Source organism: Crassostrea angulata, unplaced genomic scaffold (assembly GCF_025612915.1).
Source record: "Crassostrea angulata isolate pt1a10 unplaced genomic scaffold, ASM2561291v2 HiC_scaffold_120, whole genome shotgun sequence".
NCBI lineage: Eukaryota > Metazoa > Mollusca > Bivalvia > Ostreida > Ostreidae > Magallana > Magallana angulata.
Window position 1 is genome coordinate 49,033 of NW_026441675.1, and position 27,133 is coordinate 76,165.

Below are 27,133 nucleotides of genomic sequence, written 5' to 3' on the forward strand. Positions count from 1 at the left end.
GTAACTGAGGGAGAAGATGTACCTATATGCTCCCATATATTTTGATATTTTTAAAAAGTGGTTGAGGGGACTAAAATAAAGAGAACTGGAGGTTAACCGTGAACTCCTACCAAAAAAATTGGTTGAATATCTTCCATAGGATCTTATTTTCGGTAAAAAAAAAATAGTATTTCATAAAGGTACAATGGCAAAGATTAAGTGTATGCAAAAATAAGTGAAAAATTTGGATATTTTACAGTATTTGTATTTATTCTACCGAGGGGCCATATGGAACATATTCTTTGAAATCCCATATAAAGTCATTGTTGTTCAGGTGAGCGATGTGGCCCCATGGGCCTCTTGTTTTTGATAAGCTGCAAGTTGTTTTGAGATGTTTACAGAAACATGCTGATATTATTTTATATTTATACAAACTTTGTTTGTTGTGTTTCATTCCGACAGTTCTGGATTAATTTGGGAGGAGGAAAAAAAGAAGTATAAAGCTCTGAATGTAAAGATGGCTGAATTACTGGAGGCAGCGCATCAAAAGCATGACATGGAGAGAAAATTAGGTCACAAACCACCAGATAGTGTTAATTTGGACAGTAAAACAGAGGTAAAGTTTAGATAAAGCAGTAGAGAAATAATGCCAAAAAATAATAATTATAGTTTCAAAGAGTACCAAAATGTTTAAAAGCGTGACAACTGGGGCAAATGCAGCAGGAACTTTACATGCCAATAAACATGCCTCGTCCAGTGCCTTTAAACAGTAAACAGTCCTTTACTCTTTGAGATAAGGTACTCAGTGAAATCTTTAAGTGATTAACTATTTGTCAGTATTATTATTATATTTTTACCAGTGTCATTAATTTTAATTTTTGATTTGATTTGATTTTTGCCCCCCCCCCCTCTTTGAATCAATTATTTCTTTTTAACATTAGTAGTATGGATCCCAGCACTAAATATGAGATTAGATTTTCCTTAGTAACCCTCCAGTACGGTTGCGTAGTAACACACCAAACATTAACGCCTTCAGTCCAATATTGGTATAAGAAAACCACGTGTAAATCTTTTTGTGGTTATTGTTTTTATTTATATCAATAAATGAAAGATAATCAAGTCGCCAATTAATCGTAAAGTAGTTTTCATACAACTCAAAACACCAAAGTATTTAGATAAGGTGTGTCTCAAACAGTCAGTTTTCTCGGTCTTAGTACAAGTCTTGGTAACAATTCATAATATCTAAATGATGGAAATGTTCATCTAATTTCACTCTTCACCACATCAACTTACGAAAACTTCAAGTTATATTAACCTTACTCAAAGTTCTATCTAAATAAAAACGCTTGTGATGAATTGGGAGTTATGAGGTCCGTGCCATCTGAATGCCTCGATCATGTAGCAACCGACCGCAACTTTATCGATCAGTTTACCAGTATACATGTATACCCAAGTGAAAGCTGAGAAACGAAAAAAAAAAATATGGTGACAAAATACTATTTTGAATTTAACTCAGATTCAAACAAACCTGCTCCACTATTAAAATTTACGGGACAATAAACAAAACACTAAGCGAGACAATGAACGAGACAGAAAAACGGAGATTGGGGCCCACCCATCTACCGATGGAAGTGAATTGACCCGAATCTGAAAAGATTCCACGCCAAAAGCCAAACTAAGGCATATCCTGACTTTATATACACCCCACTCTTGAGTGTGTTTCTTTTAATTAATCAGAACGATGATATGTTTTTGTAACTCAAACCAGCCTCTTCTCAAATTATTAAGAATAGAACCAACACTTTCCGAATGTAAATAAGACAGTTACGTTTCTCGAAAGTTATGAGGAATTGGAGGTATTTAATAGCTATATTGGCTCTTGTCAAAGCGATTGCTATACTTAAAAATTCTACAAACCTCACGCAATTGTAAATTCCGAGTAAAATATATTACGTATATTTTCCCAAAACATTGTTGTTCGTCAAGGTTACCAATCAAATAAATACTTGAGCTGGTAATCTTTCAATATTGCGCTGTTATTTCTGTTCAATTCACAAACATACATAGAATTTTGATCTGCAATTAATTAACAAAAATGTGTAGGCATCAAATGGATCTTAAGAGGTTTTTAACAAATGTTATTCAATGAAATTACTATGGCGTTTTCTTTTATAAAGGTGAACTTTTATGAGATGAAAATGATCCGGCCAAACAACAATAAAATTCGAAGATCTTTCCAGCATGGGGTGTGGATCCAGTATAAAACCTCACCTCATCAACTTCAGGTCCATGCCAAGATCAATAAGCTACAGGTAATCGGTGTTATTACCGTTTTTTTGTTGTTGTTTTTTTTAGGGGGGGGGGGGTAAAGATAGCAGCCTTTTAAATTCCTTCATGACCTCGAGGGGGGTGCTTGACTTACTTTCCGAAGGAAAGCCCAAAGATCTCATTCGAGACTCGAAATACGAGATTCAAGTTTCAAAATTGGAGATTCAATATCTAAATTAACCAAATTTTGGATCTTTAAAACAGTACCTTTGCGCACATGCTCTTACATTTAAATAAAATTCATACTGTTTTATGTTATACAATATTTAAATAATAGTTATAGTTAACTAAATCAACTACGGTGATAATTAAATTAGTGACAGTATCGACAGTAGTCACAAAGTGATTTTGCTCGCTTCTGTATATTCTTCTCCCATACGTTTTAACCCGTAAGTACCGATCAGACCCAACCTAACAGAAAGTAAATCTCAACTAAACACTGGGTTTACTTCCTGGGTTTACTCGGGGTTTAGTTTGGGTTTATTAGAGTGGACCCAGAGTAAACCCAAAGTAAACCCAGAGTGGACACAGAGAGTAAACCCGGTCATAAGTATACCCCTGAAAGCAGACGCGTAAAAGGGTGAAATACTGATATGTTGATTTTTTTGTTAATTTTTGGGGTTTTGTTTTTATTTGTTTTGTTTGTTGGTTGGTTTTTTTTTATTAATTTCGAATTTTGAATATCGAATTTCGTATACTCTATATTAGAGTTGTCACCAAATTCATTGCTGCTTCTTGAGATATTTATACACTTAGCAGATACTGGTACTTAATCTGAGACATATTGTTATGCTTGAGGTTGTTATGGTTTTAAAACACGCGCAAAATGTTGTGATAGATATGCAGTTTAAAGGCTTGAATGCGGAATCTGAGCCATAGGTTTTGTACGCTTAAGAACTTAAATGTATTTTCAGCGAGTAAAATGTTTAAAACACTCAGATAAATAGATTATTCTAATGATTCTTACTTTTCCAAAATCGCGATGTTGATTTAACAATATATGTTGTACCAAGCTAGTTTAAGATACAGATCTTGAATTAAATTTTGTAAACTATAAAGTAGTTACCAGTTCGTGTAATTAGAGAAAGGTAGAAATGTTATATTTTTACGCGTATCACATGTATCTTAGACCATTTTTCTTTGTTACTTCCATTTTCATAATTTAATCAAAACAAATAAATATTTCAACGGTGATATGAGTTGAAAATCTTGTTAGTCAAAAAATCGAAAAAAATATTAGTTATAGTCTTCCTGGGTTAAAGCTTATACACAACACAAAACTGTTCGATAAGAAAAAAACAATATAATAGTGTTATTTTATGTTACAGTTAGATAATCAAACAAACAGTTGTGTGTTTCCTACAGTGCTAGCGTCAGTTCCTCCTCCAAAGTCTGTTGCCTCAGAGAGCGGTTAGTAAATTATAAGCGATGATTTTTAATAAAGCCTTTTATACAAAATAGAACTACTCACTGTGTTTCATTATATATATATATATATATATATATATATATATATATATATATATATATATATATATATATATATATATATAAAAATTTGAAAAATGAAAGACAACACAGAGTAAAACATTAGCGCTTTTATTCAATCTTCAGACGTTTTTAAAATAACAATTACGTTACTTGGTGACGTCTACAATACAATACACTGCGATATTTTTGGGATTTAACTATATATATATATATATATATATATATATATATATATATATATATATATATATATATATATATATATATAATCTCTTTTCCTTTTAAAAATGGAGATCATTTTTTAAGTGAATAAATTAAACATAAAATAGTCAATTACATAAGTAACATTTTTTTCAATGGACATTCAGTACTAGTTATGTTGGTTTTGCAGTTCCTAAGCCTTTTGCTGAAGTCAGCATCCTAGCAATAAAGCACGAACATAGCAATATGTTACAGTTCAAGTAAGTAAAAATTTCGTATAGTTACTTTGAATGAAATAGTATCCACTGTTGATAAAAAGCATAAGTTGTCAATATCCCGACAATAAATGATATATTTTGATCATTTAGCATTTTAAAGTTTTCATATGGTTCTATTCGTTGTTAATACCAGTTATAACTGTTATACCAACTTTGATAGTGTATCCACTCCTGGTCGGACAAAAACTACTAAAAGTGCCATTTTTGCCAAATATTATGATATTTACTGAAATCATATACCTAGTACTGTCTCTGCCGTCGTCAAGGAGGTGTATTGCCTTCAAATTTAAAATCGTTAACCACACACAACCTGTGTTTTTATTAAGAAAAGTTTGAAAAATAACGATAAAATAACAAAAAATTAAGATGAAGCATTATATTTTCTTCAGAATATTTTAATTTAACAACCCTTTTCCGACATGCAAAAGTGTGATAGATTTTGGGTATAACATTTATGTGTATATACCAATTTATCATTTGAAGGAAAATGGTGGCTTGATCACAGCCCTAGCCCCCTTTTTTCATCTTCACCATTGCCATAGCGTTATCTGAATAATTCCTCAAATAAACAAAAAAACATTTTCGTTCAAATAAATTCTAATTCGTCCTAGCATTCAGGTAATTCGTCCGAACAAATCCTTATTCGTCAGATTAAATAGCTAATTCGTCCGAACAAAAAACGTATTCGTCCAACAAATAGTTATTTCGTCCGAAAAAATATTTCATTTGTCCGAGAAACCCTATTCGTCCGATCAAAAAGGTCATTTGTCCGAACGAATCCTAACTCGTCCAAACAAAACACTTATTTGAATTTTAGCAAGAACATGTGTTTGTTTTACGTTTACGCCAGAGACTTACACTAGTTCAGTAATCGAATAATTCATTATTTATATATAAGATATGCACTTCGCAGTTTTTCTAGGCGGGACCCGTGGGTTGAAGTTCTAAGATCAAAGTAGAATTTATTGATTTGAAAAATGAATATTTATTTAAACTAAAACAATTCTAAATGTTAAAAGGAAAATCAGGGTTATCTGGTTTTGTGTTCTTATTTTGTCTTTTTATGATGAAAATATAATCTCTCCGTGTAAGCCTTCTTGATCTCCTTGAGGTTCAACTCAAATTTAGAAATCACCTAGTCCAATAGTTCTTCTACAAGCATTTTATTAACAAGGGGATCGTATAGTTTTGTCAAAATTACAACATCATTTGGAAGCAGCCCAAAATAAGAATCTCAAATTCATAAGTTAATATTTACATTTACTTTCTTTCCTCCTATTAAATTGCATTGATAGATTTGAGTGATATTTACGCATAACACATAAGACCCTATCACTAAATCTGGTGCGTATGTATACACTCAGTCTTCCTTCAAAACATGACAGACTCTCCTCCTGACTTCAAACCGGATCACGACCTGATATTATACGTGGGCTGATTAATATTTAATGGATGTCAATATTTTTTTAAAGATTTGAATGAATTCAATTGATTAATTTCTTAGTATACCAAAAATAAATTCATCAAATTACAGAATAAAAAAAAAATTTTGTTATTAGAATTTAAAACGCTGTGCACTACTGTAGAAGCACATATATTCGTTGGGTTAAAATTTCGTTGTTTTTAAACCAAATAAAATTTCGTTGGGATTTAATTTTGTCATATCGTAATCTATTAAAAGTTGTAAAAATGATTTATCACGGTCTTATACGTATATAACGAACGATAACTCTGTATGCAGGTATCGTATAAACCGAGCGCGTGGAAATATAAATTCCGATTTGAGTGTCTCTTATCTACGGCAAAATTCAGTAGTGAGTTGAGTAGTTTTAACGATTTAATTTACTACGCTTGAATTGAATTCCCGGTCATTCTATAGATCATTCCTGATGTGCAAACATGTCTTTGTTGAAGTGGGTAAAAAGTTCTTAAATAACTGATCCTTCATCCCCTGGACTTCCTTCGCCGAGTCGAGCTTCAACCGAAAAGGACGCGATTGCTATAACTTCAGCCAATAATGCAATAGAAAGTTTGGTTGATTCTCCAAAATCATCGCCGTCTAGACCCTGCAAACGTAAACGGGGGGAATATGGCTCTTACACACCTGAACAACGGGCGAAATATGCAAAACTGGCCGAGGAAGTTGGCGTAACAAAGGCATCAAGGAAGATTTCTCAGGAAATTGGAAAACAAGTTTCAGAAACTACAATTCGTAGTATGAGAAATGATTATCGAAAAAAGGTGAAAACTAATTTAGAACAAAGAATTTTGGCTGAAATAAAAACCCTGCCAACAAAAGTGCGTGGCCGTCCGCTTATGTTAAGCGAAAAAATTGACGATGAAGTAAAACAGTTCATTAAAAATTTACGTTCGTCCGGAGGTGTAGTCAACACAACAATCGTTGTTGCCGCTGCCCAAGGAATAGTCGGCGCTGAGAACCGGTGTTGTATAGCAGTTTTTCCCCCATAGTAGCTTTTCCCCCCGGAAAACCTACTATATAGTAAACTTTCCCCCCGGTGGGAAAAGCTACTATATAGTAGCTTTTCCCCCATAGTAGGGTTTCTCCCTCACGTTTTTGGTTCAGATTTAATAAAAAATATTTATGGAAATCCAATAAGGATTAAAATTAACGTTTCTACACTCCCAGGTTGCATACATGTATATCTGCATTCATCTGTAGAGGTTAAGTTTCGTTTCGCCGATTTATTATTTTTATAGACAATGCTGAAAGTTGAACATGTGTGTAATGGAATTACACATATAACTTAATTTAGGTAATTTATTGAAAAAGGTTTTACAAGTTATACACTTATATGCATAATTCTGTGTTCTGAAATTGTATTAAACGAGAATGTTTCAAAAATTTCTTGATAAATTTATCAGACTGTTTATCTGTTTGTGAAAATTTCATCCAGGCTAAACCTCTGTTTTAGAGAAATTTTGTGTCCGATGTTTCAGAGCCCGATTTTAAAAATCCTATTATAATAATTACAGTGCATATTCTTTAGGGTCCAATGTCTCATAAACCAGAGATGACCATATCACCATATTTTTATAGTGGCAGTGGTTTACCACTTGAAGATGACTCTGAAAATTTCAGCTCTCAGGTTAGGCCTGGGGCCCTTGATGTTTCAGGGCCCGATGATTAAAACCCCATTATAATGGTTGAATAGTGTTCTATAAGTGGGAATCCGAATCTCAAATTCTAGAGATGACCAATTAACCATATTTTCACAGTCATAGTGGTAAACCACTACAATGTAGTAGATGACACCGAAAATTTAAGCCCCCCTGCAGGGTATGAGCCTTTGTTGTTTTCGAGCCCGATGTTTGAAATCCAATTACATGTACATGTATAAAGAATATGTATTTTTAGGGCCCCATATCTCAAAAACTATAGCTGACCATATGAACATATTTTTACGGTCATTTAAAAGTAAAAACATCATTTAAAAATACACAATCACTCATATATTTCTTTATCAAAATGATTGAAAATTACGTTTAATTCTGCTGCTTTTTATTTTAATTTACGAACAAATATTTTTAAAAAGGTACGCGGGTAAAATTCATTATTCTTCAAAACGTTTAATCAATTCATAAGATGACTAATGATATAATAAATAATTAGATAAATAAATCAATGAACGTTTATTCATAAAAGGAGAAACCGAAAATCAAAAATAAGTAGCAACCTAAGCGCATATACGACTTTTTTACTTGTTAGTTGATTAGAAGAACAAGCTTATATTAAAAAAAAAAGTCAGCTCATCACAATATATGTGTTGGTTGTTTTTTGTTTTTGTTTTGTTTTTTTTGATTACCCTTGTTTAATTGTTCGAAGAAATAATATGGTACACAAGTAAATCTTTATTGCAAAAATATGAAACAAATAGTATAAATTTTTTAGGTAATTGAATCGTATATCTTGATTTATATAGCATCGTTTTCAGAATTGTATATTTATAAATCACGTTGCAAACTTAAAAGTGAAAAAAAATTAGCAAATAGTGAGTGACAATATAAACATAAAGTTAGTTCAGGCTCCAAAAGTAACCAGCAAAGATACCGACATTGTTCTAGTTGTGAAGACATTTCATTGTTTTTTAAAATGTTAACATCATAATATCTCGTGTTTCGTAGAAATGTGCTTACAATTATGAATATGCGTAACTTCAAAACGAAATGGTAAACACTAACTTTACACATGCTTTTACTACATAATTAAAATACCCCTTAACCATGATTTAGAACCCCATCAATCAAAGTAAAACTGAAACATTTCAGTTTCTCGTCACATCATTGCATCCTGTATCCTGTTTGATATTTAGAAGAAGAAATATATAATTGTTTTTAGGATCGTCAATTCTAACGGTATTAATCTAAAATTGATAGCCTTTTGGACGAAGGGAGTAATACATTTCAACTTTTTATTCCATTCCTCTACAAATTTAAGTCAAGATTGGTCAGTTAGTTCCCTGGGAGAATCTTATACATTGATGGTAATACATTGGGAAATTAAATTTCCAAACCGGCGTATTTTCACTCAAATGTGTCCTCACGTGTTCATAACGTCGAAGTCAAAACTGTAGATAAGCATCAATTAGATGAAAAAGATTCGAGTTATTCCGAAATCCGTGTAAAAGGTGTTCCAAAAAGGGATGAGAACAGGTGAAATAAACGATATTTACACATGCATGTTATGAAGGCGCATGCCTTAATTTATATTTGGGGTTGAAAAACCATGTATTTTATTCTATGTATTAATAAATGCCATAATTATCCTTTTTTGTGAGAAACTAATATCATATCAGTTATTGCAAATTATTGTCACGAATGGTCCGCAATAAACATGGCCGGAAAGTAAAAATGGGGGAAAATCCACTATATAGTAGGCTTTCCGTGGGGGTAATCTGGCTATAAAAAGGGGGAAAGCCCACTATATAGTCAGCTTTCCGTGGGGGAAAAACTGCTATATAGCCATTTTTCCGGGGGGAAGAACTGCTATATAGCCATTTTTCCGGGGGGAAAGATGGCTAGGGGGAAAAGGCACTATATAACACCGGGCGCTTTTGAAAGAAAACGGTAGACACATGGATATAAACCGTGATTACGCCCGTTCATTAATGAGAAGAATGAATCTCGTCAAAAGAAAAGGTACAAAACCGCTCGCAAACTGCCCGATGATTTTGAAAAAATAAAAGGAGATTTTCTAGATATTATTTTAAAATGTGTGAAAGAAAATAACATTCCACATGAACGTATCATAAATTTTGATCAAACAGGATTAAAAATGGTCCCAACTAGTCAATGGACCCTCGAGGTGAAAGGATCGAAAGATTTTAGCATTGTTGCCTTGGATGACAAAAGAGAGATAACCGGTGTTGTCGGAATTTCGTTGACGGGATCGTTGCTACCGTTTCAGTTGATTTACAAGGGATTAACGGGTAGATGTCATCCTTCGTTCTCATTTCCAAAAGACTGGAACATCACTCATTCTCAAAATCACTGGTCGACAGCCGAAACTATGATTGAATATGCGAAGAAGGTTCTTATCCCGTATGTTGATAAAGTTCGAAAGGAAATTGGACGTGGGGGAAGACAAAAGTGCACAGCGCTGGCATTATTCGATGTTTTTAAAGCTCATCAAGACAAGGAATTTATTAACTTGCTTCACAAAAACAAAATCCGCACGATTTTTGTTCCGCCTTCTACTACCGAAGAACTACAACCATGTGATCGGTCCGTGAACGGAAAACTTAAGTCGATAATAAAACAAAAGTTCGTTAGCTGGTACTCTGAACAGGTTTCTTCACAGCTCTCTAACGGTGTACCTGTGGAGAAAATTAGTATTGACCTGCGTGTCAGTGAAATTAAACCCGCCCACGCCAACTGGCTGTTACACGCGTTTGGTGTTTTGTCAAAAGACATTGAGTGTATACTTAACGGGTTTCAGCTAGCCGGAATATCGGGGGCACTTGGGTGTTAACGTGTCATAATTACCGTAAGCAGATCTATGTACAGCAAGATACTATACATGTAGTAATAACGGTAAAACTATTATCCTGCATTTTAATACTTGTTTATATTTTAACGAATGTTTACATATCGATGTTCTGAGATGATCCATGTACATCAATATCAATGGTGATCAATGGTGATCGTGATCTTATATACGATGTAAATACGTTTGTGTATCAATAAAAAAAACATTACAACTCTGTATTATTGAATACCTGGGTTAAAAATTCGTCATGGATTTAATTTCGTTGATTTATATTGTCAACGAAAATAACGAAATTAAATCCTCGACGAATATTTCTGCTTCTACAGTATATTTGTCAGAATAATTCGGCTGTTCCAATGGCTCTTCCGTTAATTGCGCATTACTCGTTGAATAAGGCCGAGATTTTTTTAAAATAAATCATATTTGGGGAAAGAGAACAATTATTTAATAACGTAAATATAAGCATTGAATCCTTATTTTTTTGAAAGATGTGCTTTCATAACTGCAACAGTGTGCAAACAAATTTTCATAACGCGCTAGCGCGCGTTGTTCAATTTGTATGCACACACCGTTGCAGTTATGAGACCACATCTTTCAAAAAATAAGGATTCAATGCTTAAAATCAAAATCTCCAATTTCTCATCCAAAAAAAAATCCTAAATAAAATGTTAACCCCAAAAATTAAAGATACAGCAAAAGCCAAAATCAACTTCATAAGCCAAAAATGAAATTCTATAAACCTTAAAACTAAGATCTATTAAATTCCAAAATCAAATAAAATTCTATTTAGCATAATTTATATCATGTTAGATATTATGTTATATAACATGTTACATTTGATTCACAATTTTGACTAGTTCGGCCCATCTACGGTGATGTGAGTGAACATTTAGTGTTCAAATTCCAGAGTTATATTTCATTTCTAAATGAAGGGTCAAAACTGTCTATGAAAGACATTGATGCAGGTTTTCAGACTTCGAGACCCAAGTCACTGATTCCCTCACCTGGGTATGAGGCATCGTTTACGCATAATACATTCACTCATACATGGCTTTAGGGTTACAAATGTAAAATAGAGGGAACAAGCACTGCATGGCTAACTTGCAGTATCAGGGCCTTCACTGCAGACACAGGGTTGCCAAATATGACAATTCGTTGATAACTTGTTTATATATTTTCAATTTGATTTTACTGTGCCCGAATTCCGTATCTGATTAATTAACGTCATTTAAGACTAAGAATGTTGGGATGCATACACGCGTCGCTTACGTATAGTATTAAAACGTCTTATATAAGAGGATACATGAGTTCATGGTTTAAAAGGCTAAAAAGAACATATAAAACATGCAATACATGACTCAGTATAGAGTACCAGAGCTATCGATACAGATATAAAATCACCAAATATGACAACTTATTTATAAACTCCGAATTCGGATATTATTGTGCCCGCATTCTGCACCTGGTTGAAGCGTTTAGGAGTTTTACGCAGTGCTACAAGAGTCACAGAGTTCATCTTGTTATCATTACAACAATTCATTTCGCAGTACATAGGTATACATAAGTATCATAGTGAACAATATGTAATACTAGCAATTCAAGGTCATAGCATGGCTTTCTGGTTTCATTCGGCTTTGCAAAAATATTTTCAGTAATTATAAAGAATTCTCAGTACCTACACTTAATCTTAGGAAACATCTTAGTAATAAGCATAATTCCCAGCAAAAACGTCAATAAATATATCTAAGTAATCATAGGTACACAATATCAATCTGTAACAACAGTTAAATTATAAATAAATATCAGCAATTTACACTGACAGTACAATATCAGTTACTATCAGAAATTATCTGCAAAAAATGGCACTGTTTCAACTGTAAATGAATCCTGTATCATGAGATGTTATTATGATGTCAGCTGTCAGAGTTTTCAACACACGTGAACGGCCACAATAAGTTTAGTGTTGTTAAAAAACGTTTTGTAACCATGCTTTATAACGACATTTTCTTAGATTGTTTTTAATGCTTATGTTTCTTTAGCAAAATCAGATTATCTAAAAACTGATCATTGTAAAGCTACTTTGTGTTTTTCTTTAAACTGCAATAAATGTTCTAACTATGCTAATCAAATTAAAAAACAACTATTTTGTAGATATATCAAGGTTTTGGTCCAAGAAATGTCCTTAAAAGTAGACATCGGGTTCCTATTGAATATGCATGAATTTTATAAATCACATAAAAAGGTTTCAAAAGATAGAGAGGTAAGAATATATAAATAAAGGAAATCCACAATATATACCTGGTGGTTGTATTTCCTGTGGTATATAAACTGATTTTGAACAAATAGCTCTTTGTTATTTACAACGTTCAGGTTTTGATAGTATTCAGGAAGTTTATAAAAATATTTTGGCTGGTTTTACAGTTGTCCTTACTCCCGATTTGTGGGTGATCTGTGAGTAAGGACCTAATAAATAGATATTCTAATTAGCAGATATTCAAATGACAAATACTTCTAAGCTGATGTGATATTAATCAGCAGTTACAGAACTTTGTAAACAAAAAAATGCCATTATCAATACTCAATCGCTAAAAAAGCTATTTGAAATTGCAAGTGTATTCATGTGTTAAACGTAAAAACAACGCCTAATTCCCTATATTTTCTCCAGTTTTGAATTTATTTTCCTTTACTTTAATCACGAGATGTACTAACCTTCAAACACAATTATTTTCATAAGCGCAGACATAGCTATGTCATATACTACTAATTTTTAGTAAAATACTGTTTGTTATTGTGTGATACGTTCGAAGATTAGTGTTAAGTTCGACTAATAAATATAGTCTGCATGACAGTCATGTGAATAAATTTAAAAGATTGAATGACTCTATTTTGAATATTAAAGAAAATAATGATGCAAGCTGACTTGAAGACTGTGCAAACAGAGTTATTGGAGGAGACTGGACTCTCTCTTGCCAAAGAGGATACAAATTTCTTTGACTATCTTCATTTGTCACCTTTAAAGGTAAATAATCTTAATAAAAGTAGCTTTGTTATAAAAAAAAGAAAACACGAGTAGTTTTGGTTCGCTTATGAATTCCGGACTACGTAATATCACCAAAGTCCTTGTACATTTCCAATTGTCCTCATAAACATCAAATTCCTTTATTTTTTGTTAAGTCCTGTTATCTCGACAAAATGTTTCAACCAAGTGTTTTAAGCTAGAAATATTTAAATGATAGGTCAATTATGTTTTGTAATGTGCCTAATAAGGTGAAAATAGTTTTTACTTTGTATGATGCACATTGTATCTAAAACTTTAAACAAAAGTAGTCCATCACATTAGCCAGAGTTACTCTTTTTTTTAAATTTTACAATAAAAACCACAATACATTTGTTCTAACAAGCAATCTGTGGCATTGATAATGGCCAGCCTATTAAAAGTCCAACATGGTTTAAATGAATAATCGAGGCCATTTGAAGACTTTTTGTTAATCTTAATATCTGTTGGGGTTTTTTTTTTCATTACTAAATCAATGTTTATATAGTTTAAAAAATCATATCTAAAAATTTAAAAGTATTACGATAGATAAAATCAAATTGCAAAATTTTATGGGAATAATTAAAATCCATAATAAACTGTAAGAACAAGAACAAATGTGAATGTTTAAAGACGCTAACTGGCTTAAAGTTATCAGTCAGATCTACCTTAAATTTTGAGATATAATGTTTAAAACTATATTAAAATTAATTTAACAGTATTGGATTCTATTTTATTACAATCCCACTACGTTTTTGTTATCTGTTTTAAGTGTATTTGCTGTATACATTTTAGTTTTATCTGTGTTTCTTTTTTTACAATTCATATTGATACGTATTTGATTTTAGATCTGCGTGAGTTTCTCCCTTCAGGGGGAACGTGAGAATATCCATCTCCATGATGACATTATAAATATTGCCTTGAATAGTGTAGGAATGGTCACAGATTTTCAGGATCTCATATTCAAGTGAGTGTTAAAGTTAAGGTTTTGGGGTTTTTAATTTAAGTATATGGAGTTTGAGTACAGTTTGCCACTTGTTGTACACACGTATGTTTTTGTTTTAGATTTGATGTTTAAGTTTCGTTAAAAGTTTATTTTGAAATATAATGTTAAAGAGAAAATACTTTAAACATTTGGGCAAGAGGTTTTTAATTATTTAGTGGGATTTTGGTTTTTTTTTTTTGGGGGGGGTGGGGTTATTGGAGGTTTTCGTATGGAGTTTTTATTTGGTCATCTTTTTTAACAGTCAATTGTTGAAAATTCTTTTGTAGCATTTAATACAATAATTGATATGGGTTTTTTTTTTCAATATAAATATTGTAAACAAAAAATATTACGCATTGTATTGCATTCAAAGCATTTTGATATGTAAAACTAGCAGTCGTCAACGAGGGTCAAAATACACACATGTACTATGTTTTAAAATTATACGTGATTTTTTTTCATCCAGGCTGAGTTTCATAGAGAAGAAAAACTGTTTCATTAACCGATCACAGATGATTTCACTCTTGAAGTGCCATTACGTTAAACAGGCCCTGAAGCAGATTCTCGTTATGGTTTTTGGACTGGATGTCCTTGGTAATCCCTTAGGATTTTTACGTGGAATGGCAGATGGAATAGAAGATTTGTTTTATGAACCTTATCAGGTATATAACCTTATACAGATAGGTGCACATTGGCTAGGTAAAAAATGTCAATTAACAATTAGGTTCGAGGTTGAAAAAACTCTAACGTGAAGTAAATAATTAGGCAAGAAATGGTGGTTACTGATTGGCATGCTTGACATTGTTGAATTTTACATGACTATTATTTTATGTAAAAACAATTCGGTGACGTTAAAAGAGCATGCTATTCAATAAATGTAACAGGTAGAAATCGTTAGAAGTCGGTGGGGTGCACGGGCAAGGAGTTACAATTTACAAATATTAGATAAAAGGTAATGTTGAAAAGTAAGAGGCTTCACGTATCGTCTTTTCATGCATTTTGAAGCTGATTCGCATATTATTTTAGGGCATGCTTCATAACGAGCTAAAGCTCAAAAAATGAACTTTAACAAAAAATCTGATACCAGTCTCTAAATAGGTCAGTTCCTCCTACTTTAAAGGCTTATTTGTGTTAATGCGTAGCCTGGATATTCTGAACCGTATAATAATGTTTATCTTATGTTTCAATTCCACTATGCCTGGTTAGCTATAATCATTTAAAACATAGAAGAAATTAATATCCTAGAAAATAACACATTTTGCGATTGGGTTTTTTAATTAAAAAAATAAAATTCTGACTTATGTATAGAAGTTTAGCTTCAAGATATGAGCTGTCTGTGCATAAAAGAGGCCATGACTCTTTTAGGCACGTGCACCAAATATTTTATCTTATTAATAATATACGATATCAAATTACTTTATTCCATCAACCTTTTAGTATGATAAATAAGGGTATTTTGAATGGCTCACCAAACTCTGAATGTCAAGTTACAAACGATTCACTGAGTTTAGAATTCTTTGTTTTATAAACAACGCTTTCTGCAAGGAAATGTTTCTCAATGATGAAAGATTTTTTAACTATGTGTGCTTAAATTCAGTCTGTTTGATTCATCTTTCGTGCTTACTAATTCAGACTTTGTCGTCATGATTTCTTTATAATGCGCAGTATATTGCATACTTTACAGGGGGCAATTCAAGGTCCTGAAGAGTTTGCAGAGGGTCTTTTAATTGGGGTGAAAAGTCTGTTGGGTCACACCGTAGGTAAGTAATTAGAAAGATAATATTTCCTTCATAAGTCACAGATGGTGTGAATAACAATGTTTCATATGTACTTGATTGAATGACATTTTAATTTTATATTGTAGAAAATTGACAGGATTACAAATATTTATAAAAACAATTTCAAAGTTTGACTCTGCAAATATTATAAATAATGGCTTTAGAAATTTTCAATATTTGTCATTCAATTACAATTCCGTTATAAAAAGAAAATATTTAGAGCTTAAATCGTATTTTACTTCTGTGAATGAAACTAGAGATACAAAGTGAAAAACATTTTTTTAAACTTTTGTTTATGAAACGATTTAGAAACCTATCGGAATTTCATTAACAATTATTCTGTTTCCAGGTGGCGCTGCTGGTGGAGTATCTCGAATTACTGGTTCTATTGGCAAAGGATTAGCTACTCTCACATTTGATGATGAGTATCAGAAAAAACGTCGGGAGGCACTAAACAAAAAACCGGCCAACATTGGAGAAGGACTCGCACGGGGAGGAAAAGGTATAGTAATGGTAAGTTAAAAATACAATCCAAAACATTTACCAGTAAAGGACATAAACATAAAAAATGCAATTCTCTTAAAGCGTCTCTCTCTCTCTCTCTCTCTCTCTCTCTCTCTCTCTCTCTCTCTCTCTCTCTCTCTCTCTCTCTCTCTCTGTTCTATCCATGTATTATACATTGAAGGGATTTGTTGACGGAGCTACAGGAATTGTTCGTCAGCCAATACAGGGCGCAAAAAAGGAAGGTGTTGAAGGTTTTTTCAAAGGTAATGCTACTCCATTCTGTTAAATAAGATGTTAGTGAAATGCTAAAGCATACTCCGAACACTGAAGGTCATTTCATTACAGTAAATGATTTATCTGGATTATACTACTTCTATGGCGTCGCTGTCAAAATTACTGAAACAACCTCCAAAAGATCAGTAAAGAAGTTGAAGCATTAAAAGGGGATTATTTCATTAAAATCATGTGTTTTATTGTATTATTATCATTTTTATTATTATTATTATTATTATTATTATTATTATTATTATTATTATTATTATTAATGATAAGAAATAAAGCGTTATAAAACATTTATATAAAATGAATGTTTATTTAAACTGAACTATCAGTTAAATTTTCAAAATGCTTTTCGTGGTAGGGAATATACATTTTATCACAATTAGAGAATCAACATATTTTGAATGACATCATTTGATAAACATTGATATACAAATGTTGTTTCAGGGATCGGTAAAGGCTTGGTTGGCGTAGTAACCAGACCGACCAGTGGGGTGGTAGATTTTGCCAGCAGTTCATTTGAAGGAATCAAGAGGCAAGAATTAAAACGACTTTTTCCTTTTCACGGTCATGCCATTGATATTTTTTTTAAACTTCTAATGTGTTTGATCAGTTAAGCTATGAATATGCCTGATATTCAATTGAGATGATAAGTTTGTGTTTCAGTAATGGACATATTACATAGGAAATTTTTGTCCCTATTATGAACTTTCAATGCTATTAAAAATTGTAATCGATAGGGATTTTTGAACAAAAAATTGAGGAATAATTTAGAGGCCAAATATTGAGTCGGGTTTTGTTAATTGCGTGGACACTCCTTAAGGTAGATATTTTGAGATATTTTCCATCGAAATTAATAAATGAAATCACGTATAATGGGTTTTTTTTAAATAATTACATTACAACGTAGATCCATGGGTATGAGCGTCAACTACGAACCTGTACAAGTTATGAGTTTGAATCCCCCTGGGGCTTTTATAATTTTTATTTTTCTAAAAACGTTCAAGATTTATTGTTTCATTTAATATTGTAAAATTTTGAACATATTTGAACAGTGAAAGTATTTTGATTGTAGTTTTATTCACATTAATATCGACATATCGACACACCCGAAATTGAACTGAACATCCCCAACAAAATACAAATCAAAATCATTATATATTTCAGAATGAATAAAAGTCCCACAATAACGTGCATACGAATGAGCTTTGAAATATTAAAAATCTACAAACATTGTTCCCCAAGTAGTTACATTCAAAAATTCATCCATGCATTCAAAGATTTTTTTTCAGGGGGACGGGGCGGGGGGGGGGGGGGGGGGCTAGTTATATTTTAGAATTTTTTTTATTTATTTTTTTTTTTTTGGGGGGGGGGAGGGGGGTTTAGGGGGTGGGGGTTGAATATGAAAAAAAAATGTTTTTATGAGTATGAATGATGACAAAAAATATATTATTGACCAATCGTGTTTAGATATTTATGGGATAAAAATTTGTTTTTAAGTATATTTCTTTTACAGAATTGCAGACTTGTCAGATGAAGTAGGAAGGCTACGTCCTCCAAGACTATTTTACTCTGACAAAATAATTCGTCCGTACAACCGAGTAGAGGCGTTCGGAAATGCCATTTTACAGGTAGAAAAAGAAAATTGTTAATATGTATAATTCATGTGTGTCTATTCTACAAGCAAAGTAAAACTATCAAACAAGGTACAGAGTTTCAAAATTTATAACTCAGCTAGATCGTGTAGAATAATTTATTTAAATTTTTTTGAAAAATACTACACCAATAATCAGAAAATATTAAACTGATACTTTAAAAGTGCATTAAAAAAGGCGTATTTATGATGGAAAAAATAATGTTTTAAACATGAAACTGCTCATTTTTATAAAATCATGTAAAGAATATTAGTTGAAAACTGTCCACTTGTTTTTGTCCATTTAATGAACAGTTTTTGGGATTATAAAGAGGTATTACGTATATTGAAACCGTTTCGAGTGATATTCTGGATATGGAGGATGTGAATGCTGTGCCGAATTTTAATAAGACTAACAAAATATTTTGATAAAATGATTGTTAAGCCAACAAAAACAAAGAATGCATTGTCAATATCGGAGCCAGAATTTTGTTTTCAAGGGTGTAGAAGAGGTTTATAGTCAAGGTCTTATTTTATAAACTTTTGTCAGAAAGTTAATTAATTTCTAAAATATAAAGAATGTTACTTTCATATATATATATATATATATATATATATATATATATATATATATATATATATATATATATATATATATATGTTGTAAAATGTGTTTCAATCTACGTTTGAATAGTAACTGGAGTGATTTGTGTTTACAGTAGTTAATATGGTCAATTGGATTAATATTGACACATGATTCTAAAATATGGAGCATATATGTATTCTTAAAGCCGTCCAAAAACTTATTAGTTTTACATGTCTCTATCTATAATTTTTAAGAATGGACTGTTTTCTATCCATTAACTATAAGAATGGACACATATATGTACAGGTTGAGATGTAAAATGGTAGATAGTATGTGACAGAAACTATAGTTATATGATGACTTTAAACTAGAAAGTATTTTTCTTTTTAATTAGGAAACAGAAAAGGGAAAGTTTGCCAGAACAGATAGATATGTGGCTCACCTGGTGATCAAAGGAGACAGTAAGACCACCAAGGAAGTGCTGCTGGTGACAGACAGGTGGTCCTTTGGTTTCATACTACATTAAAACATCCCACATACGTATAGTGGCAGACAGTCAATTACAATACAACAAGCGTATACTAGATAAGCTATACAACATGGTATTATCATTAAGTAACTATAAATCTTATGTTACTTTGTTAAAGTTTTATCAAAGTTACATTAGTTTAATTCAACAGTTTTATTAATAAATTAATTTATAAACTAAATATATGCAGTAACCTTACTTTCTAAGTTACAAGAACATGTAATATTAACACAACAGATACTAAATACCTCCAGTTACAGTACATTTCAACATTAACAGGCACATTATCTCGAAGGACCAAACAATGAGTAAGACCATTTGCATCAACGAATGCATATAATTGAGCACATAATGTTAAATTAAGAATTTTTTTTCAAATAAGCAATACAGGCAAAATGATTTATTGTTGATATGCGGGGTTTTCGCCACTATGTTAAGGCTGCCCGATTAATTTCACAGCGATATGTAGAAAGTCACTTGTCTGTACTTCATAAGATATGACGTCATAGTTAACTTTGACGTCACGATCTGCATTCCTTTCTTTCGTTCTTAGGGAATGTATCATAACATAATAAGTGATATTCATTGTGCATAATAAAACTGCTTCATTCCTTTACATAGACACTGTTGTAAATACTACATGTAGTGATACTAAATTCAATATCACCGATATGGAGTATAAACAAATCAACAGTTTTAAAGCTTCCTAATAGGTAAATTAATATATTTTACGGTGTAACCGTTTGGAGGGCGAAGCCAATAATGGGGATAGATCAGTAGCTTGCCTTTAATCATCCGAAATGTCATCTCATATATTGTTTGTTTTGTTTAGACTCTTATCTTATTGCTGGCCCAAGAGCACTGCGTCTTTGTCAAGCCCTGATATACTTTAAAATACTATAGTTCGTCTAAAGTCTGACTGTTTCCATCACATTTTGATTTTTGACGGGTTTTTTTTAAATCGAAAAACACACAGCTTGAAGAAATGCAATTGAAATTCAAAGACAAAAGCATGTAAATAAATATTGTTTAAAGTAAACCCCCGAGATATTTCCTCTTCGCTAGCCAAGGGTTTCTGATCCGCGTCGCTCCTGATGATCACAAACCCTTGGCTAGCGAAGGTAGCTATAATCTGTCCCAAGATATTTTGGATTCACATTTTGCTTAATTGCTTGATATTTATAAATACCTCAGGATTCAAACGATGTTCATTCAAAAGTATGAAAAATTTCCAAGATTTCTCAGTCAAAACGCCCCTGTTAGCTTATCAGGTTTCAATACAATGCTAAAAAATGTGATGTCTACGGAGATTTTGTATTGCAGCAAGCCCGGATGATAACGTTGAAATATTGCGCGATGTATTCCGAGTGTATTCCGAATGGAGAAAAGATTTAACTATTCCCCATTATAAATCTCCGTAAGGAATCTGTTTTCGTTCCTGTGAATTTTTCCGAGTGAAAGATGATAATGTGTCAATGAAATTATCTTGGAAAATATCCCTTTCAACTATTTCAATTGCACTTCTTTCACAGGTAAGTGTATTTTTATTAAAAATCGTCCAAATGTGCTGCATAAATATCTTGGGACAGACTAGAGGGGTATTTATGAACAACTAATAATGAAGCAAAAATTCTTGAGACAGATTTTAGCTGCATTTTTTTGTTATTTTGATTCTATCAATATACATGTATATTGTTTTGATGTCTTATTGTCTCTAGTCTGAAGTAATTTATACGTATATTGGATACTAGTAATACCTGGCTGCAGCTACATGTAGTATATACATCACAGATCTTTTGATAATTTCTCAGCATGAAGTATTTTAAAAAACTTTTTACTCCGACCCTTATTTTAAATGTATGCATTGCTTTTAAATAAAATATGAATTAAAGAGTAAAGTATTATTTTTTTAAAATAAAATCAATTTCGAGAATATTTCACTTGTATGGACAGAAATTGAGATTATTTTTGGTCCCTAAATTCACTTAAATTTGTGGACGTAACTCTGTATTTCTTGCATCAAGCCATGTTAAATATGACGCTAGTTTCGAGTAAAATATGCATAATGTTATCCAAACACTTAGTTATATGTATTAAACATTCAATGATGATTTGTGCATTAAAACTAGACCTATTATCACATTCATAATTCACACCATAAGGTTCAAATTATGTCCTTCATGTATATTTAATTTAATCTATAGTTTATCTGACAAATGTCTTAAAATTTATTGTGTAATGCATATTTTAATAATGATTGAGAATGCAGATCAGTGCTTCCAATTCTTAAATATTTGTAATGCATACTGCTGCAAATAATCTCCCCATTAGCTTTTATTTTCATGGCAGATTGAAAGGGAATTTGAACATGATTTGTTGATTTTATTAATTATATACAAATCATATACACATTTGTGTGTGTGTGTGGGGGGGGGGGGGTTGAATTAGAATTGGCAATTATAATTGTCTGTCAAAGATTATGATGTCTATAAAATTAAGTTTTGAGTATCTTTGTTTTTATTTGCTCACCTGAGCCAAAGGCTCAAGTGAGCTTTTCTGATCACAATTTGTCCGTTGTCTGTCGTTGTCGTCGTTGTTGTTAACTTTTCACATTTTCATCTTCTTCTCAAGAACCATTGGGCAGATTTCAACAAAATCTGGCACAAAGCACCACTAGGGGATTCAAGTTTGTCGAAATGAAGGGCCACGCCATCTTTAAAGGGCAGATAATTGAGAATTATTGAACATTTGTTGGTATTTTTCAAAAATCTTCTTCTCAAAAACTATCAGGCCAGAAAAGCTTAAATTAAAATGGAAGCATTCTCAGATAGTGTAGATTCAAGTTTGTTCAAATCATGGTCCCCCGGGGGTAGGGTGGAGCCACAATTGGGGGATCAAGTTTTACATAGGAATATATAGAGAAAATCTTTAAAAATCTTCTTCTCAAAAACGATTAGGCCAGAAAAGCTGAAATTAAAATGGAAGCATCCTCGGGTAGTGTAAATCAATTTGTTTAAATCATAGTCCCTGGTGGTATGGTGGGGCCACAATATGGGAATGGATTTTTACATAGAAATATATAGAGAAAATCTTTAAAAATCTTCTTATCAAAAACGATTAGGCCAGAAAAGCTCAAATTAAAATGGAAGCATCCTCAGGTAGTGTTGATTCAAGTTTGTTCAAATCATGGCCCCGGGGGTAGGGGCACAATTGGGGGGGGGGAAATTTACACAGGAATATATAGAGAAATTCTATAAAAAAATTACTTTTAAAAACGTTTTGGCCAAGAAAGCTCAAATTGGCGTGTAACTATCCTCAGATAATGTAGATTCATGTTTGTTCAAATCATGGTCCCTGGGGATAGGGCGGGGCCACAATGGGGTATAATTTTTTATATATAGAAAACATCTTTAAAAATCTTCTTCTCAAAAACTATTAGGCCATGAAAGCCCAAGTTTGAGTGGAAGCTCCCCAGATCGTATAGATTCAAGTTTGTTTAAATAATAGTCCAGGGGTAGGGTGAGGCACAATGGGAGATTAGTTTTTACATAGGAATATATAGAGAAATTTTTTTAAAATCTTTTTTTAAAAGACTATTTGGCCAGAAAAGCTAAAACTTGTGTAGAGGCATGCTCGGGTAGTGTAAATTCAAGTTTGCAAAACCATAGTCCCTAGTGGTAGGGCGAGGCCGTGATGGCGGTTTTAATTTTTACATAGGAATATATAGAGAAAATCTTTAAAATATTCTGGAAAAGTTTTCGGTCCAAAACTCAGTACTTAGTGTGAAAGCACAGGTTATGCAGATTTAAGTTTGATGAAACCATGATTCCCTAGAGAAAAGTGGGGCCATGAAATGGGGGAGGGGGGAGTGTATATAGGAATTGAGAAAAATCTTCTTACAGGTACAACAACAAAAGGGGCTTGGTATTTACCAAAAAAAAGAGGTGGATAAAAATTGGCAGATTTTCAATTATTTTTTAAGCAGGATCTACTGTTCTTAGTTGTCAAGAAATTTTGATACTGTAATGCTAATTTGATCAGAATTAAGGCAATTGTTGCTCAGGTGAGTGATGTGGTCCCTGGGCCTTTTTTTTTTAATTAGTTATTGGTCGTAACTTGACTTTTTCCCTGGTTTTTGAGAAATAATTTGAATTCTGGGTACGAAATGACCTGGGTAAGAGTAGGTCAGACTACGATTTGAGATGAAACCTAAAAAAAACTTTTAAATTGAAAGTAGGAGAAAAATCGTTTTTGGTGTTTTCAAAAAGTAATTAGAATGCAAATTCAATTAAAATACATGATGTTATTTTAATAACAATGAAATAAGACTGCTTCCCTGTTGAAACGGATTTTTTGTCTAATCAGATGTCCAGAAATTCATTTGATCGGATCTAATGCAACTGTTGAAAGTTGTAGGAAACGGAAATTTGTTTTTTATTAGGAATCAATTTTTACAAGGACACACTAGGTTAGTTTGAATGTATTTATCACTCATTAAACAAATTTGATAAATTATCACCAAACGTGAAGTTAGTACGAGATTCAAATTCAACATGGATGCCGGTGATGTCACTGCGCGTGAAGTTATTCTTTTTTCCTCCATCTCGGAAAAGTTTTTCAACTTAATAGGTATAAAGTTTAATTTCTATTTGTATAAATATATACACGTTATACATATATACACGCTTCGCTCACGGGCTTCGCCCTCTACTATTCATAAACTAATGGTTTTGAGACTCCCCCTGCTACGTGTAATCTATTGAATGGTGATATGTATATGCATATAAAAAACGGCTTGGCGCATGTGAAAGATAAAAACAATCTTAGTATATTTTACGTGAAATCGGGAGAGAAAACAAGTACCAATGGGAATCTTGCTGGGGGAAACCTACCGATTCACCAGATTTTATGTAAATCGAGCCTAAAAGGTAAAAATGTGCCTAATTTCGATGGCGGTGCGAAATGTTTTGACAATATTTCAAATAAACGAAATATTTATATGAACCCCAAGCAAGAACTGCAAAATACATTACTTATCCAAGGATTTTTCAAAAAAATATTTTTGACTTAATGTCATTATTCACCTGCACCGATACGATTTTTATAGATTATTTACCATGTTAGAATACACCCGTCACGTGCTTAAGAAAAATATATGACGCCACAAAAATACATCAAATATAGTGGTGGATGTCACTGTTAATTTCTCAATAAAAGTTTAAAGAAACTTGCTCGGTTAAAGTACTTTTTGATAATTAAAATAGTATCATTTTTCGATATTTATTTAGCTTCGGACAGCCTTAACATAGCCGCATTTTTTTTTTTCAGACGAGTCATTTGTGCTGAAAAAGGTGACATACTTGGGCACTGGGATGACGACTGGTCACACACTTATGGTGATTTGAAAGAAAAACCAACACGATCCGCTAAAGGGGTTTTGATCTTGCCTAAGGTAAACACTAGTTTTTGTTATATTATGTCAGGGTTTTTTTGTTTGTTTCAGGCGTGTTTTCCTGAGTTTTTTTTATTTTGAAAGATCCCTTCTAAACTGTTTACTTTTTGAAAAGTCTTTCAAGATCAATTCTGCAGAGAAATAACAATATTTTACAAATGATACAAGTTTTAATACCGATCTTGTTCATGAAAACAATTGCATATACAGGATAACTAATAGTCTTAGTTCACATAAAAAGAAAGTGACAATGCAATCTATAACAAAGGAAATAAAATTAATTCTTTATACATGAATTTTAAATGTACCTTTGCTTCTGAAACTTTTTTTTCTTGTTGAGAAACATTGGCAAAATGGTTCGGTTTGTTGTGTAATAGCATTATCAGCTACTTTGTTTTCACATATCAATCAATTCATTGCTCAGTAAAAATTGCTTAAAAGGTTTATGTTCTATTTAATGTGAGAGAGGAAGTAAAATCGTGTTTCTCTAAAGTTTAATACGTTGTTTTTAAGGATGCTAAGAAGAAGTTTCCTCTCAAAATTGGGAGTTCATCTAAAAAAATTGAAATACCTATCTCCGATTCCAACGAAGCAGAGGTAAATAAGATAAAGAAATATGATACGATTTATTGTCTTCATCTTTACGATGCTGCATATCAATACTAATTTATTCAGAATGTAAACAAAAAAACTCTATGCGCAAGTTTTATAAATCATATTGCGCTGTTTCTCCATTCACTTTACCACATAACATATTCTTTAATTACTTCCACAACAAAATGTACAGGATCATACTCGGATGTATAAACATGTGAATGCATAATATTGGGGGGTTTTACACAAGAGTAAATCTGCACAAAGAATCGCAAAATTTCCTTTCTTTTGTCTTTGTTTTTATAAGGGAAACGTTGTTCCTTAATTTCAAACCGCAGTCATCTTAAGGAAGGAGTCTTTTCTGGTTTTCAACTTGTCAAACGTAAATTTGATTAATTGTTCATTAAATCAATATGAAAGGATATTAAAATAGTATATTTTTCTTTCTTTTTTATTATCATACAACTTGGCATAGAAAAAGTCATCAACGTTTAGAATCTAACAAGGACTACATTTTGGCGTAATATTGGCGTAGAAAAATATCACGTTTCGCAATTCAGAGTTGCTGCAGATGAATGAGTCTGTTTCAGCATTTTAAAAACAATAACATTAATGTTGGATTTTTTTTTACAAATGTGAACTAATGATCTGATACTTGGGTTTCAGAATATGTTTTTACAATATGATTTGCCTATCAAATTACATTTTTATAAGCTTTTTAAAGCGCCCATTTTATACATTGATTTTGTGAAAAAATCACTAAAATAAGTTTTTCTCCCTTATGAAATGGTCAATATATTAGCTTTTCTGTCAATTTATATCTTTAGATTAAGTCTTTATTATACATTAAAATTCAGAAATATTTTATTATTTGAAGCATAAGAAAATAATCCAAATTTCTTCAAAATTTAAGAATATTAGAGGAAATGCGGGCTAAGCAATATCAATTTTAGTAGAAACATTTATTCCAATTTAGTAGTATAAGCTGATAGACATTCTGAAATTCTATCATTTCATTGAAGAATAGAATCTTCAAATCTTAAACAAATGTATACAGATCTACAAAGATCGAGCTACATTTATTTTAATCATCCTTTACGTTCAGGAAAAAGGTAGTGACCTTGACCTGACCTTAATGCGAAAACAAAAAGGTCAAATTTGATTAAACTGATAGAATCATTTGGCAATATGATCCATTTGACTGTTTCAAAATTTCATGAATTTCTTATTATAAGAAGTATGTTTAATAACGAGAAGACTCCTTCCTGAAGATATAAAAAAAACTGGTAATATTCTTTATCACCTCACAATTTTTTATAAACAATGAAGGGAAAGTAAAAAAAATAATCAATATATTTTTGTGTAAAATATAGAAAATAAGGAAAAGAGATGCACGTGTACGTAATGATAAATTTATTTCACAGTGGCTTGTGGGGAAGATATCAGAAGCAATGGAGAAGTATTTAAACCAATGA

The 27,133-nt window shown here is 32.0% G+C and overlaps 1 protein-coding gene across 1 annotated transcript in view; it reads left to right on the forward strand.

The window, feature by feature from the left end:
• The window catches only part of LOC128169364 (intermembrane lipid transfer protein Vps13-like), a 27,775-nt gene extending 642 nt beyond the window's left edge, over positions 1-27,133 (forward strand). The window contains exons 2-18 of the mRNA XM_052835519.1: positions 442-595; positions 2,157-2,291; positions 3,636-3,717; positions 4,190-4,259; positions 12,436-12,544; positions 13,184-13,303; positions 14,167-14,285; positions 14,770-14,965; positions 15,988-16,063; positions 16,431-16,594; positions 16,767-16,848; positions 17,312-17,399; positions 18,381-18,495; positions 19,478-19,494; positions 24,941-25,064; positions 25,578-25,661; positions 27,083-27,133. Coding sequence (XP_052691479.1) covers positions 442-595; positions 2,157-2,291; positions 3,636-3,717; positions 4,190-4,259; positions 12,436-12,544; positions 13,184-13,303; positions 14,167-14,285; positions 14,770-14,965; positions 15,988-16,063; positions 16,431-16,594; positions 16,767-16,848; positions 17,312-17,399; positions 18,381-18,495; positions 19,478-19,494; positions 24,941-25,064; positions 25,578-25,661; positions 27,083-27,133 — 1,786 coding nt within the window. The remainder of the gene's footprint in view (positions 1-441; positions 596-2,156; positions 2,292-3,635; positions 3,718-4,189; positions 4,260-12,435; positions 12,545-13,183; positions 13,304-14,166; positions 14,286-14,769; positions 14,966-15,987; positions 16,064-16,430; positions 16,595-16,766; positions 16,849-17,311; positions 17,400-18,380; positions 18,496-19,477; positions 19,495-24,940; positions 25,065-25,577; positions 25,662-27,082) is intronic.